The sequence below is a fragment of the Amblyomma americanum genome, chromosome 3 (genome assembly GCF_052857255.1).
Source record: "Amblyomma americanum isolate KBUSLIRL-KWMA chromosome 3, ASM5285725v1, whole genome shotgun sequence".
Lineage (NCBI taxonomy): Eukaryota > Metazoa > Arthropoda > Arachnida > Ixodida > Ixodidae > Amblyomma > Amblyomma americanum.
This window is the reverse complement of record NC_135499.1, coordinates 136,206,970-136,223,354: the sequence shown is the minus strand read 5'-3', so window position 1 is coordinate 136,223,354 and position 16,385 is coordinate 136,206,970. Positions and strand designations below refer to the sequence as shown.

The 16,385-nt window shown below is 46.3% G+C and overlaps 1 protein-coding gene across 3 annotated transcripts in view; it reads right to left on the bottom strand.

Moving 5' to 3' along the window:
• The window catches only part of LOC144124950 (ADAMTS-like protein 5), a 144,910-nt gene that overhangs the window by 3,095 nt on the left and 125,430 nt on the right, over positions 1-16,385 (bottom strand). For all 3 annotated transcript variants that reach the window (XM_077657916.1, XM_077657914.1, XM_077657915.1), the window contains exons 3-13: positions 14,938-15,008; positions 14,147-14,283; positions 13,371-13,449; positions 9,747-9,864; positions 6,881-7,002; positions 5,713-5,824; positions 4,805-4,891; positions 4,451-4,653; positions 2,292-2,568; positions 1,323-1,361; positions 1,175-1,237 (exon numbers count right to left, since the gene is read on the bottom strand). In XM_077657916.1, coding sequence (XP_077514042.1) covers positions 1,175-1,237; positions 1,323-1,361; positions 2,292-2,568; positions 4,451-4,653; positions 4,805-4,891; positions 5,713-5,824; positions 6,881-7,002; positions 9,747-9,864; positions 13,371-13,449; positions 14,147-14,283; positions 14,938-15,003 — 1,303 coding nt within the window. In that variant the 5' untranslated portion in view covers positions 15,004-15,008. The remainder of the gene's footprint in view (positions 1-1,174; positions 1,238-1,322; positions 1,362-2,291; positions 2,569-4,450; positions 4,654-4,804; positions 4,892-5,712; positions 5,825-6,880; positions 7,003-9,746; positions 9,865-13,370; positions 13,450-14,146; positions 14,284-14,937; positions 15,009-16,385) is intronic.

Below are 16,385 nucleotides of genomic sequence, written 5' to 3'. Positions count from 1 at the left end.
AGCAAGCCGCGTGCACGCGCCATCGTTCAGTGGGCTCGGCACTCAGGTTTTGGGGAAGATCTGCGCGTTGGCGTCAAAGAGGCGGTCCATGCAGGTCTCCATTAAGGGGCGCTCCATTACGAGAAGAGGCGCTCCATTACGAGAAGAGTCGCTCCATTACGAGAAGAGTCGCTCCATTAAGAGAAGAGTCGCTCCATTAAGAGAAGAGTCGCTCCATTAAGAGAAGAGTCGCTCCATTAAGAGAAGAGTCGCTCCATTAAGAGAAGAGTCGCTCCATTAAGAGAAGAATCGCTCCATTAAGAGAAGAGTCGCTCCATTAAGAGAAGAGGCGCTCCATTAAGAGAAGAGTCGCTCCATTAAGAGAAGAGGCGCTCCATTAAGAGAAGAGGCGCTCCATTAAGAGAAGAGGCGCTCCATTAAGAGAAGAGGCGCTCCATTAAGAGAAGAGGCGCTCCATTAAGAGAAGAGGCGCTCCATTAAGAGAAGAGGCGCTCCATAAGAGAAGAGGCGCCCAATGCCGACCTGTGTTGAGGCTGAAGATTTTTTTTCGGATGTTCAATAGACTCAGTGTAAAATGCCTCATGAAGTTAAGTTGGGAGGGTTCGGTGTATTCGGTACGTGATAAGAATTTTTTTGTAGAAACGAATATCAAATAGATTGCCTTTTAGGGAACTTTAACAGAGAATATATATATATATTATTTTGTTAAATCCATTATTTTGTTTTAAAGCGTTTCGTTATGGCAACGTCTGAGTGCACAAGGGAAATCTATGGATCAATGAGCAAGTGTTCAGTTTGTACAGGAGAGCAACATTCTGGGGGAACTGGACGCCTCTTCACGCTATGTCCATTGAGGGCTCATGGTAGCTGCCAGTGAAGTAGGCAGATTCAAGGACGGTCGGTGCTAGTGAAAATCACGCATCGATATTTTTATATGGCTTCTTAAGATCCGCAAAACTCGAGCTTTATCGTCATATCTGCTTCTACAACGCCAAGAAACGTCTTCGGGAAAGCATCTGTATACATGTGCCTGCGAAGGCAAGAGTCTAGTTGAAACATGGCAGTGGTATAAATTTAGACTGGCTTCATCCGTGATCTTAGCTGCGTCGTATCAATGCTGTAGTCGTTTTTAAAATAATGAAACATTAGCAGGAATGTTTATGACAGTCCTTACCAACGTCACTCTTGCAGAAGTGGTGCAGCTGATTCCTTGGGCGATGGCAGACAGGACATTTCCCTGCAACAAACAATTTATAGAAGCATTGCACAGATCTACAAAAAAATTGAGGCGAAAACCGTGCCAATTAAAAACCAGGACATACCTTTCTTTGTCTTTTCCTTGTTTGTTTTGTGCTTAGTTCCTGAAAACAAACAACAATATCATGATACTGTTCATGCACATGTACCACCCAGAAATCTGCGGAATGGGACTCATTAAAGAGGGTTCTTGGTGGAAGTAAGCGTATTAATCAGTAAATTGTAAATGAAAGTACAGTAATACGATTTATAATGACCGCACGTGCCAAGAAAAAAGGCTGAGCTGACTACCCACCAAGGGCTCGTTATTGTATTCTCGTCTTTGTTGAAATGACATTCAATTTCAAAGGTAAAAATAAATGCAAAGAATACTGCACTCAAGAGTAAAAAAAAATCGTCTAGATAAGCTATCAAACATTACGAAATTGTGGCTTTTTACGTTTATATATATTGCAGTTTCAGAAAATTAGCAATCCGAGAATAAGCACTGCAGCTCTGACAGTTTTTTGCGCCCAGAAAAATTAAGCTTCGATCATTTCGGTTTCAAGGAAAGCTCATGCTGTCAAAAGCTTTAAATGAAAGCTACAAAGTATAAACAAGCGATGCTTTGCTAAAGCTGCCGAGTACCAGAAACATTATCTCAGGCAGTAATGTACTGTGTGAGTAAGCGTGATTCTATAACAGAGGTTGGTTCGAGACATCGTGCGACGATGCCTTTCATCGAATGCACGGTTTCTGGCAACCTAAAACATGTATTAGCACATACTTACGCTTCCATGAAATACGAATAATATCAACGGGCTGTTATCTTTTGAAATGTGCCCCCAGAAACTGCCATAGAGGTAGGTAATTCTTGACTGTGCCTCTCAAAACCTTGACTTATCACTGGCCATCATCTAGCGCTGAATAAGTTTAGAGTTACGCACACACATTGTCTACACCTAAGTATTAAGTCTACTTGTAATTACAGCTAGCAGTTTACGCATACTGAATCATGTAGTTATTGCAGGAACATGTGCGCGGGACGGACTTACTGCCTATTTTATTCCTGGCTGCTGGCTGGGATGCCAGGCCGTCACTTTTGTCCACTGCGTGATTGGTGAGAAACGGGATTGCGTTGTCCAGCAGAGGCCCAGCGCGAAGCCGAGCCCTCCGGTAGTGGTGCTCCGCGGTGGGTGGCTGCCAGATAGCCGTGGGCCGGTGCACCAGCTCAGCCGGCGATTTCCTTAACGCACTTTGCAGGCCATTGTCTTCCTTCGGGACCCAATACTGGTAGCGTATGCTGGAGTTGAGCTTCTTAACGATGTAGACCTGAGGGGTGAACCAAGGAAACTTGTGTAATCATAAGGACAGAAGGCTTGTGATACGTGAAAAAAAAAGGATGTCTTCATCAATAAGTATTCATTGTAAGCATGCACACTGCGGTAAGCACTCATTATAAGAAACCCTAGCTCAAGTCTGCCCGCGCGACAGCGGCGCCATGTCGCTCCCCTGGCGGCGAGAGAAGTTGTAGGGGGCGTGCAGAGGAGTGCTCAGCCGAGTGATACGCTCTTCGCGCGTGATATTCTTCCACGCTTCGGGATGACATCGACTTCTACATCTCCGCAGAAAGCTGGAGGTCAGTACTGATATGTTGTGTAGCGGTGTGACACGGCAGTCTGCACAGTTCACGAAGGGCTAGGAACCGCCCGTGAAATTTCACCGTTTCCGAGGCAAGAGGTAGGAAAAGCAGAGGCACACAGTGTGGATCGCAGCAGTGCGCAGTCTAGTCTTTCTTTTGCAAAAGTATTGGCTTAACTGGCATCACGTAGCAGTAATAGTAATTGTATGCACATACCTCCGAGACTAACACGCATGCTGTCGTTGCCCACGACGCACTCGCTTGTTACAAGCGCCGATAAATTTCAATGTTTTTCGCGCGAGCTAATGCAATGCACGTCATTAGCTGAGAGGTTTACATGAATATGATGGTTTTGCAGAGATTAGCAGGATGGATCGAAAGTTGCGCAATTATTTTTATTCATTTCTAATTAGCACCGCAATAAAAGATAACACGATGGAAGAAGCGACACGCGTGTTCTTTCAGCGCTGTGCAAATGTCGATTCTCCTGTGTTTGTGCTCGGTGTTTTTCACGGAATGGAAGCTCAGTGACCTTGGCCATTAGCGTTGCATGGTTTATGGGGTTTTAACGTCCTAAAGCGATTCAGGCTATATGAGACGCTGTAGTGAAGGGCTCCGGAAAATTCGACCGCCTCGGGTTCATTAACGTGAATTGACACCGCACAGCACACGGGCCTCTAGAATTTCGCCTCCATCGAAATTCGACCGCCACGGTCGGGATCGAACCTGTTATCTTTCGGGTCAGCAGCCGAGCGCGATAACCACTGAGCCACCGCGGTGGTTTAGCGCTGCATGTTTTCTTAAGCACAGAATAAATGTTTCTTATGCACTGCGATTTCTTCTTCGCTCTCATTAACGTTGATAAGCATTGCTTCTACTTTTGAAGATGCAGTAAAGCAGTGCACCTCTTGAACCCGCACAACAAACGTTACATCGAAGCAAGAGCGTAGAAATCGCGAAACAAACGTCTACTGTCGTGCGAGCACCGCCTGAAGTGATCCAGCCAAGTCCGTCCCACTTTGTGATATTCTCGCCAAAGGGGGCGCTGACTACTCGCTACCGAAGCGCCGCCTGGCCGAGTTTGGGATGCTTATAACAAAATGCAGCCATAAGCTTGAAAAGATAAGGACCCCTGGTGAGATGAAAGCGACGTAAAGAACAGCACACCGGTTAGCCAAAGATTACTGAATCTCGCGAGCATTCTTTGCTCGTAAAAAACTTCGCCCTTCTTTATGTCAGTTCTCGCCACAGAAACCCTTCACTGTCTGGAGTGACAGGCAAATGCGTAAGAACGTAAATACAAAATAAAGAAACCGGATTTATAGCATCAATAAAACCGGCGTGAGGCATTATGCACTGATACAGGAAGGCAGGATCGGTTGTGTCAACAAGAAAACCCGAAAACTGGGCTGACGTGCTTCACCGATTTGCTTTCCATCGACGGCACCTTTCGCGAATGTGCTAGGACATGCAACTGAAGCAACCACAGAAGAGTGAAAAACAAGAGCGTCGGCCAACGCCTTAAGAGGAGTCACGCCATGCGCAAAGAAAGGCTCGCCCATGTTTGCTCACCGCAAGCGTGACGGGTTTCATTGTGGGGCCGACAGCTGTGAGGGCTTCGCTGCCATTCTCGGCCATCTCGTGAGTGAAGCTCGTACCTCCGGCAAGAATGGTCGAAGTGCCGCCGCTCAGCTTCCGCGATTCCCAGTGAATCGTCTTGTTGCTGATCCCTTTGTTCGGGGCGATCGAACGGCTGGGCCAGTGGTCCCACAGCGCTGCGCGGGGGAGAGAGCACGCCGCCAGCCGGCAGCGGACGCATCGATTCATGCGCTGTTGCTCGAGCGGCATGCAACGCAAGGCCGTTGTGGAAACACGCCTTCAGTGAAGGCCGATGGCGTGCTTGCACAACGCGGATAGTATACGTACTGAGAACGTTGTGGCTGTCGTCCTCCACGCGGATGTTAGTGGCACCACGCGGAATGATGGTCACAGCCATGTACTTGTACAGCTCACCTGAGGGAACAAGAAAAAATGAAAGTAAGGAAGTGAGCGAACAGCTGTTGCGACTTCGAGCACTTACTTGCCTCTGGCAGATGCGCTTGCGAAAACATCGCGAGAAAAGGAATAACTATATGTAGCTACATTTACTACAGGTGGTGTTTATAACCTGCATAGGGACGATTGCTTTCTGTACGGCCAAACTGCGAAGACCTAACCAGGCAGTTTCCTGGTGTTGAGTCACGTGTGTGATTGCTTCTGATTACAGCAATTTGTTAACATTAAGCCTCTTTGTTATCAACAGTATATTTCAATATAAAGGTTAAATTCCATATCAACAAGTGTAGGTGTGGAATACGGAGCACCGGTAACCTTTAGGGAAACGCGCAGTAAAACAGCTTCATAACTGCAAAGACATGTTCGGTATTCCTGGTCAGCACAGTGCGGAGTAATTGCTATACCTTGAATCTGAAGTTTAAACATGAGTGCGCGCAAAAGAAGAGAAGTGGCTTAAAAGTGCAGTATGTTGAACGTGCTCTAATACTCAATTTTCCTGCGGGAGGAATCTGATATGGTTTTCAAAAACAATCACTGATCGCGACCGCAACCCTAATTGTGGCGAAGAAAGTCCGTAGACAAAAAGCTGTTTTGCTTGCAATCTGTATTCCCAACGTCACTCTAGGCGACCCTGTTAAAGGAGAGGTAAAGGGGACAAAGGAGACCGAGAAGACTCTTACGATACTCGACATGCATTATGGAATGCCCCTATTTTTGCTGAAAGAAAAGACGCTCATGAACTCGTACGTGTTCAAGTCTTGCCATGAGGCCAAACTCACCCTGCGTTGAGGACATCTGTTGCACCTGAATGCAGGACAGATTCCTGCCTCCGCAAACACCGCATTCGTCGAACCGAACACCCGATTCCACGACGCCGTCACAGCCAGCATCCTGCGAATTATTAACAGTAAGGGACGTGTCGTTCTGTATGTGGTACAGTGTTCAAAGAACACTCGATGGTGGGGAGGCTGTGTTGTGACAAAAAAAAAAAAGAGCACATGACGCCATGAAGAAAATCCCGATAGTTCGTGAAGAAAGGATGAAAACAGTTCAGTATAAATGACACTTTAATAAAGAGGGTTGATAATCTTAGGAGCTCCTCGAAGAACCAAGACAAGGAAACTAACAAGATCATACAACAATAATGGGGCTGTGAATTATTTCGACTGATTTTCTTTACACGCGATGAGATTAGGTTATCTGCTTTTTATGGCTCATGCATTTACATGCAGGCATGAGAATATGTAAGATTAATGGTTATGCTTTAGCAATCTATAAAAAGAAGTGCTTTCGTCGTTTAAGCCATCAGTCGTCTATAGCGATAGGTGCATGCATAGGCAGGAAATATAAAATCATTGAGAAACGACTGAAGAACAACCAAAACATTTCTGCCACTGCTGCGTTTGCTATATCAGCGATCTAATGATGCGTAGTAATTGGCTGTAGTATAATCAGTTTTAGTTGGCATTACAGCCGTTCTCGAGAACAGAAAATACGCATGTCGATCCCCTGCTCGAACGTAATTCCCAGTTCTACACATCTAGGCTACACATGATTTCAGAAAAAGGTTGAGGTTTTACACTATAAATGCAAAACATTACAAAAAGTACATAGAAGCCTATAATGAATTAATTCAAAATTAAGGGAAAGATTACACTTATACGTGGTCACGTATGTTTAACTTTAAAATGTGCAAGCACTGTTTTCAGATTAATAAGCTTAATAGACGGTATTTTCTGCACTAAGGTCAGGCATACCAGAAAAACAACAGTGCTTCTCAAAGCGTAACACTCTTGCCAAGTGATGAATAATCTGCGACAAATCTGCAAGGAACGCAGTAAACTCCTCATTGTGTTGGTATTCGTCGTGCGAAACGATATTTTCGTTGGAAGAAAAAGGAGTTAGTGAAAGAATTGAAGGAATTTTCATCGTCATTTTAGCACTCACCTTACACCGCCCGTCGATGCATATTTTCGACCGGCCACACGGTGTGCCATCCGCCATTTTGCCAAAGCTGAAGATCATCGTGGAGTCTTGTGACCTACACCGAAGCTCGCACGGATTTCGTTCTGCGAAAGTGAAAAAGACCGAAAAAAGGTCTGCACAAACTGAGATTGACATCTCGCAGACCATACTGGCTTTCAGTAAAAAAAAAAGACTGGCTGGTCTAAAGGGGCCATGAGGACAATTACAGCCAACTTTAGCTTTTGAATAGATTCTCTACGTCTTTCTGGCTATGCTGATGCTTGTCTGGCAGCAAAAGACCAGTTTATTGCCGAGAAAATTAAATTTAGCACTTTACCGCCATTTGTTTCAAACTCGTGAAGTAAAAAGATTGAAATTAACTGCATGATCACAGCTTGGAAGTGAATGGCTGTGCAGCATAGCCTCCGGCATGCGCAAAAAGGTTAATACACTCTGGTTCGCTTGCGAAAACGGTCAGTGGTGGCGACGCCTGTAAGATATTTTTAGCTTTTTTAGCTTATAAAACCGCCTAAAACATCCCGTTATAAGAAATGACCCCCTCTTAGCCTGACGACGCCCCCGTTAGCCTGACGACGACCCCCGTTAGCCTGACGACGGCCCCCGTTAGCCTGACGACGGCCCCCGTTAGCCTGACGACGGCCCCCGTTAGCCTGACGACGGCCCCCGTTAGCCTGACGACGGCCCCCGTTAGCCTGACGACGGCCCCCGTTAGCCTGACGACGGCCCCCGTTGGCGCCACAACCGCTGAGCACAGGCGCTTCGCTCCTGTTCTCGGTGGTTGTGGCGCGCGTCCATCTTTCCCTCCTTTGTCTGAATTTTCTTGTTTGCACGTGGTCGTGGTAGCAGCACTGTCGGGACCAGTGAAAAGGCTCATGCAGTTTGAAAAAAAAAAACCAGCTTGAAAGAAGAACGGGACGGAAGCGACGGAACACGGACAAGCGCCGTCTCAGCTAAATTTGTTATCAGGAAGTGCACTGATTTTTCCCAAACATGTTTTTTTTTCTAAACATGCATCCTCTCCAAGCTTGTTCAGCATCCTCGTGCAGTTTCCTTTTAATCTTCCGCTCAACCACTCACACACAGACAACTCTGCAGCAAGGTTACACGGCCCGAGCAGCGCTGGCAAAGCCTCTCTCATGCTTTTCATTCCTGTATCGGGCCACGGTGACGTAATACCGTTTCGGGCTTTGAAATGGGCCAGTGCCAAGCACGTGACCATGCGTCCGCTGAGGTCCTGGTTGACTAAGCTGCCATAAATTCTGCAGGCCTTGGACTTTAGTATACGTCGCAGGTATTAGTTAAAGACAGGCAGCAGCACGGCGGCAGCTTTCGCTGTGTTTAGCGCTGTACGCAGAAATGCGTAAATACAGAATAGACACAAACGATTTCTTACTTCCCCCCTCTCCTGATTCACGTTTAAGAAAAAAGTATTTCGGGACGACGTTGTTTGCAAGGCGCCCTACTCTATCACCTCCAAGACGTTTCTCATGTTTTACAGAGGTCGTGTGTGGTGTTTAGCGTCCGGAGGCAACAAATATGCTTAGAGGGACGCTGTAGTCGAGGGCTTGGGAATAATTTCGACCACAGTACACGCACGCCTTGCATTACGCTTCCATCGAAATGAGGCCACCGCGGCAGCGATTGGCACCGCGTCCTCGGGATCAGCACCCGAGCGCACTAATCACCTGAGGGCGGGCTGTTTGAAAAGGGTATGACCCTTTGCCCCTAACTTGACGTGCATCCGGAAACACAATCTTACGCAAATACTTTTAAAGTTACGTTGCATCGGAAAAGGATAAACAACGTCCCAGTGCTTCCGTGTACAGGTCGCTCGTGAGCTATAGGCCCGACACTGAGCATAGGGTTAGGTTATAAAAATCTAAACTTCAATTGGAAAGGAAGCATCTGCGGCCCCTTTTTGAGACGCCGTCACATACATCACAGGCGAAGGCATGTAGCAGAGGCCACACAGCCATACAACCCAGTCCGCTTCCATAACAGAAATGTAACACTTATACCGGGGAAGCTAGTACAGGAGCTCGCCGTAGGTGGCGCTCATTCACTCACGCGACGATGAGCTCGAGGTCAGAAATAGGTTCACCGCGCCTCGTTTATAGCCGCAGTTACAGGAATGCGACTCCAGTCCCCCTTTTCAGGGAAACAGCAGGTTTTGAGAAAGAAAAGCGTGACTCGCCCGCTACTCTCTTCCTCGACGTTTTTGCACTTTCTCTCATAAAGTGGGCTGGAGTCGACCTCTGCCGCATTCATGTAAACGCGGCTTTTGACGGCCGTTTAGCTGTTAGCGACGCATACAATACGTTAGTCACGCGACGCTAGTGTTGGACGAGCAAGGGTTTTTTCTATGTGCACTCTACAAGCTGAAAAAAATTACGGACACCCAATTACACGGTATTGGCAATGCGACAGCATTAGTACAGTTAAGTTGTATTTGCGAGCCCCTAACACCTGACTGCACACAACCAGAGACCTGTTTGGGTGGTTGGGAGATGTTCCCTCCAGGGTGGTAGGAGACCTCTTGGAGACACGAACGCGGTCAAGATAAATCGGAACTTATCGTTGTCACTTCCGGTCTAGTGACGTCACTTCTCTCGAGCCAATTGAAATTCTCCGGTCTGGCGACGCCATTTCCTCCAGCCAACGAGAATTCTCTGCTCTGGTGGCGTCACTTTCCTCCAGCCAATTAGCCAATTTTATGACCAACGATGCATTTTGGCTGCATTGAAATAAAGCTTTCCTTCCTCTGGCACAAAAAAAAGGGGCGCGACTGTTAAGGCTAGCTGCGTGTGCACGAGCGTCAGGGTCTTACTTTGCGTGTGGCGCTCCACGGCATACCACTTGGACACTCGCCGCCCGTTTCCCATGAATCGGTTGTTGAAAGCAGAGCACTGGACGTCGGTGAAGTCCGCGCTGCCAGGAGGGCAGCTCTGAAAAAGGAGAAGCAGTTTCAAATAGTGATTAGGGTTCAGTGTACTGAACAATGTTGAAATAAAAGAACATGCAATGGAAATAACCTGTGCTTAGTTAAAAACGATAAAGTACAGAAATTTCGATTGTGAAGCCAGGCAAAATAAAGTGATCAAGGCTCACAGCTAAGAAGAAATAGGGAAGCGAAAAATTGGGGACGGAAAAGACGTGCTTCCTGTTACAAGTCCAGTTACAAGAAGAGGAGTCGGAAATTACTAAAGAGATGATGGGGTGGTTCCCGCCACTAGATCACCCTTCGCAGTAAAATCAGCTCGATCTAGGCTCCCTGAACATGCGCATTGAAATTCACGATTCTCTCCAGAATACTCCTTCATGCTATTAGTGTGGGCAGTTTGACAGCTGCACTTTTAACATTATGACAACAGAAGCTACGCTCCTTAATTAATCCACATTAGAGGAAGCACTCCAAGCTTCTGGTGTTAAGGCCCGTATATACTGCAATATGGTAGAAAGTGACAGCTTGGTGACGTAATGCACGATAAGTTATCTGTTCCTAGTCAAGGAAAACTAAAATCTTGGTCTAGAATAACAGGTCAGCATACACTGTATATATGAAACCAAATTGCCATTGTTTAGGCACACAATTTTTCTCACGAAATTAAATAATTAAAAAAAAAATTATCTCGAGAAGCGTCGAATACAAAGAAACTTGAAGACAGCAATTTTCGGAGCCTCGAGGAAAGGAAAAAATTAAAACGTATTCTTGCAAGCCTTCTTCCTTGTTAAGAGACCTCGGGCCCGACTGTTTGGATGCTCGTTACTGCCCGTGTCACTTTTCTTATTGCGACAGTATGCCTGCTGGCATAAAGTAACATTTACAAATATAGACACACACTGGACTCTAGAAGAAAGTCCAGTAACATCTGGTAGTGCGGCCCAAAAATCAATTCTACATCCGTTGGATGGCCTGGGGCGGTCCGCACCGGAGCAGTTCTTTCAGCCGGATAGCATGCAAACTAACTATTTATTGTATTAAGTCAGCGCTGAAGAGCAAATTCGAGTTGGTTTTCACGGCATTTACGATCACAGAACCATTTTCTTTTCAGCATTGCTTTCTATTAAGAGCCTTTCCCAGCTTACGACATTTTTTGGGAGTAAGAAGAGCTCAGTTGGGTTGTTGCTTCGATTCCGAAGAACGGCAAGAACAGCTGACTCGCCTCAACGTCATATTCCGAGCTCCACTGCTCGCTCTGTAGTCTGCCTCAGTATCACGTTCTTGAAACCGCGTTGTGGAAGCAATAAACAGCTTTTCAAACGCAAGTTTCCGTTAAGTTATGGGGAGATTTGCGGTCAATATTTAACAAATTCACCGGTCCTGCTTACTGAAAACTAGATTTGCATAGTATATGGAGGTAAATCTTCAGAGTCTGTAATGAAACGCAGTTCTGGTTAAATTTTACTCGTCATTTCCCATCGACGGAGATTAGCAGCGTTCCAGGATAATTTTGTTTGTCGATTCCATAAATTACGGCCATTACTGAATGAGGTGCATAATTATCGAATGTTTCCTACATTAACATAAGGACGGTGCGACGAAAGCGCAGAAAAGGAGGAGCATTTTTCTGCGCGAGTGAGACTGCCAGAGCGGTGCCGGCTGATGCTGCGCCCGATCGCTGCCTTCTCGATTATTGCGCTAATATGAGAAAGCAGGCCCGAAACGAAAGACGATGGTTGAGCTAAAGGAAATGAGGATTCACAAATGCTTCTGTGCTGCCGCGTGTTGAAGAGCTAGAAGAAGAAACCAGGAGATACACAGTAGGCGCAAAGTAAAGGCTCGCACTAACACTACATTCACTGCAATGCTAGACTAGTTCCTCGCGCGGGCTGAACAACCATTTAGAGGATAAATGACCTGTTACCAGGTAAAGTGCTACAGCTAGGCGGCCATTCAAGAACTCTGAAAAAACTGACGATCCTCACAAGCTGCAAAGGCTAGCGCATCAATCGAAGGTGCATGGGTAAAAGTTCATGTTGAAAAAAGAAAAAAATACGCTGAAAAACGAACCGCAGTGTCAGGTTCCGAAAAGCAAGGCACTGCAGTCAGACGTAACAGGCTTTGCGTCGTATGCTAGACCAGCATATTTAACTTTTCTAAAGTGCGGAGAAAGCCGCTAACTCACGCGGAAAGAGGAAGCTTAATGCCTCGTTCAACCACGTTGGCCTCAGGTCGGCATCCGGCATTAAAGCGCAGTTTCAAAAAAAAAAAAAAGGCCGCCACCGTCTGGAAGACGTTGAAGTAACGAGCGTTAGCTGTTTGGTTTAGTAGATGAAGAAAGCGAAGAAGAACGCGCCGCTCGTCTCGTGGAACGGAATGCAATACCCTTTGAAACGGGGTGGATTGCCACCATGCTCGGCTATGCATGCACGCGCGCCGCCTAGCGGAACGATCGCCGCCTAGCGCCATCTATCAGAGCAATTACGATGCACGTCTACCCATCGTTGAGTTGCAGCCCCTCAAGATACGCCCGAAACGGAATTTTCTTCGTTTGGGGGGTCAAGGTGGGCCTAGAATTCGGCTTGCGGTGCGAAATGGTAACGTTTCAATTAGTAATTGCATGTATACAATGGTTACCTATTATTTGTGGTTTTATTTCTATACCACAACCCATAGGGTTTTATTTGCCTACCAAATTCGGTATACAATTGTCCCCGGACGGGTGCCCCTTGTTAGTTTGAATAGCGGAACGAATGTATGCAAGTATAGCGGTCCCGTAACGAGACAGTTTCTCTACCAGTTTTAGGATATTTTTTGGTGAGGGGGAGAAAGGGATGAGAGGGAACAACCAATTTTAATGGCCGCCATCTTAGATTGGAGAAATCGAAACTATGCCGCCATTTCGTCCCCTGACGTCATATTCACCTAGTTTCACCTCTAACCACCATATCGGACCGTGATGTCATCATTGGCACGTGGCATTTGTTTCGACAATGTTATTGTAGATGGCGCTACAGTTATCAATGCGAGATGCGCTGTTTTCTAGTTACAGCCACAGATGGCGCTTTGATCTCAGGGTGGTAGGAGACCTCACGAAATCTCGAAACGTGATGAGTATTTGGTGCCACAGATGACGCTGTGATCAAGGGTGTAGCAGACCCCACGAAATCTCGAAACAGGATGAGTAAGAGCTAACGCTCTCAAAAAACTTTCTGCGATATTTCTTTCTCGCGCTGCGTATTTGCTTGCACGCTGCGATTTAAGTAGTGCCGCGCAATGGAAGTGGTGCCTCAGCCGCAGTTTTGACATAAATCAAGTTGGGGCTACCTCGAAACATTTTTTTAGGCACAGCATTAAGCTCTACTCGTTACATTGAAGATTTCAAGAATATTTTTTTTCGCCGAGACTACAGGACGCTCCACCTCAGCAGGTGGTATCGGCGCTTCTGCAGTGCGACTAAAAAAAAAAAATACTCCGAAATCGCAAAAGCAGCAGGGAACGACAGCTCACCTCAGTGTTGCAAAGCTTGTGCTCCAACAAGGTTCCCGAACAGTTCGACCACGTGGAATCAGTCACTGTGAGTGGGCTCCTGAAGTGGAACATTTAAAAGAAAGAAGACTACTTCAAAAGCATTCTTTTGCCCTATCTATCAAAAGGGGCCTGAAACATCTATGAGTCACTACGATTGCCTTGAAATCGACCTCGCTAGCAGAGCTGTCATCTCGATGCTCCTCTCGCCCACTCCCTCTACCCTTTCCTCTTGGGAGACCGCTATTCTGGCCACGCAGCGCGCCGACCAGATAAGACAACGAGCGGGCCATGCTGGAAGGAACCTCCAGAGGGCTTCTACACTAAAGGCCCTCCCGAGAATGGCCGATTGCTTTTATATTAAATAAAACTTTCCCGTTCCTGCCGGAAAATTTTTAAAGTTGCAATAATGAGAAATGAAACGGACCATACTAGGTCTTTTCAGTTTACCGAAAATCGTTATCAGGTGTTTCCTCGACTTTCACCTCCAAAGGCCTATATTACGCTGGCGGCCGCTCTGTGCCTGCGTAAATGAAACAGAAACACTGTATAATGCGGGAGAGAAGCCAGCCTCTTTGTACTTCGTTCATGACTGATGCACTTCGCTGGAACATTGTCATTGTCCATGATGCTCTCGACTCTGACTTACCCTTTGAATGGGTTAAACCGTCACGCTAAAATGTGTGGTTGAGGGCGCGTGTAATAGACAGCAAACTGTCGCCATTTAAAATACTCAGGCAAACGGGCGGCTGGCATACCTTGCTACGCAGGACCGAGCCCTTGTCGTGACTCCACCGCCACAGGTTCGACTGCAGGGTGACCAGTAGCTCCAGTCAGACCACGTTTCGTGTGAAAAGGTTGGCAGTGAAGATGTGGACGACCCAGCTCTGCACATCTGCAGTTAAAAAGAAGGAAATGGAACCAAGATGAAGGGTCGGGAGGAAGGAATAAGCAGAATACCGAACGGGGAAAAAATGCTCTATGCGAGCATTTTCCTGTTCATATTTTAGTGATCTACTCAAACGGGCGCATTGTACGTGAATAATGTAAGAAGAACTGATTCATGAATGTTAGTCAACCATTATGCACGTCGACTCCATTCGCGACACAGACGACAACGGCTGTGTTGGCACAACAACACGCTCCACATAAAACGACAGTGGGTCTAGTCGGTACTCATGCTGTTAGTGTTACGTACAAGAGCCTTCAAAAGTATGAACTTAACATGAAAATTGAACCAGTAAAAGAACGTGGTTGAGGTTTTCTGACATCTGTGAGGAATTTATGAAATTTTAGTTCAGCGCTCTGGTTCACTTTTTACCAAAAGGATAGTTAAATGAGCAATATTTGTTCACTAGTGATACTGCTATTACGTTGATACCAGAGTAAAGTTAGGTAGTTTGCCAAAGAATTGCCTATGCACCACAATACCTATATTTCGCAGAAAAAAAATCAGGTAAAAAATACTCTTAAGCTTCTTCGCGAGATTTGGTGAAAAAAACGAACATTTGGTTAAAACCGGAGCAATGGTGCGACGACTTCAACCCACCGGGAAATCCAGCTGGCCGATCGTTAACCAAGCTAGCAGCAGCGATGGCGACCACGAGGTCCTCATTGCGTCTGGAGGGAGAAAAAGTGAAGCAATTCAGTTGTTTTGAGAAAACCAATGCTTAGTTGAACGGAATCGTGATGTTAGGCTTAAAGAAATATCTACTACTCTAACAATTTGCTGCTTGGATGTTCTGTGCCACACCGAAGTACGCACAATATCCAAGACACCAAGGCTTACTTTGAGCTCTTTGCTAATTGAAAAGATGCTTTTCAGATACCGTTTCCGAAGAAAAGTGTGCCGCATCAAGGGCTACTGTCACACAAGTGGTACCCCGCGGATTCTAAGAAAGAAATGTATGTAATACGGCACATATCCCAGGGGTCCACGATTATTCCAACTTTTAAGACATGCATGTTAACGCATCACTAAAAAAAACTGGTTGAAAGCACTCAAAGCACTGTACAGAAAGCAGGAACAGCAGAGCAGCGTTAAAAACGCGTTTGAAAAATGAAATGCGTGTTCACGTAACGTGATACGAGTTCCAGCGTCATATGTTAAGGGGATCGTGTCCAAGACGGCCATGGGCGTCATGAAGGTGTCATACAGGTGTCATACAGGTGTCATACAAATGTCATACAAATGTCATACAGGTGACACAAGGCGGACACAAGGCGGACACAAGGGTGTCATCGTCATGAAGCAGCTTAGGTGGGCGACATCCTCCTGGCAAAGTTTACATCCCATTATGCAAAACCATGTCTTTCTTCCAGTCATTCGTACCCCTCTCCTTCAAAGAATGGAAACATCTTTCTAGTGAAATTGTACCTGTTTCCGATAATGTATCTCGCAAAGCCTTAACTTGCATTGTATCAGCGTGAAGGTTCTGAATTTTGCGAGCAATGATCTTCCTAAACTTCCAAACATTCTTTAAATAGGAACACTTGTATCTGTACTGTTACTCTTCACGTGCAGTAAGGGAGTAATTACTCATTAGCATCCACCCAAGGATACCAAGGGCTGCAAAGGAAAGCTAGAAAGTTTCCTATGGCAGGGAAATTCGTGCCGGCCCGGGGATCGAGCCTAAAACTACCACCCTGTCCGGTGCAGTTTCTCTATAGTCGTGTACAACTCAAGAAAGAAGCAGCGAGCACTCCTTAAAGGCCGCCCACCAGCCAATGGCGTCGACCAATTCCTATGACACCGAGGTTAACACCGTTTTACCTGCTAGCGTCCCATCACAGGAAGCAGCAGATGAAAGGTGATTAACCACGCCTTAATTGGATTTACAGCGGCGTCGTGAAAATCATGTCGACGCTGTTGGCTGGAGGAGCTCCTTTCAGGAATATCTGCTAATTGCTTTTGAGCTGCATCCAATTGTGGCAACCAATCTAACCAGGGTGGCTAGCAGATGAATTGATTCTTTCTAAACGGTGGATTCCCTTAAA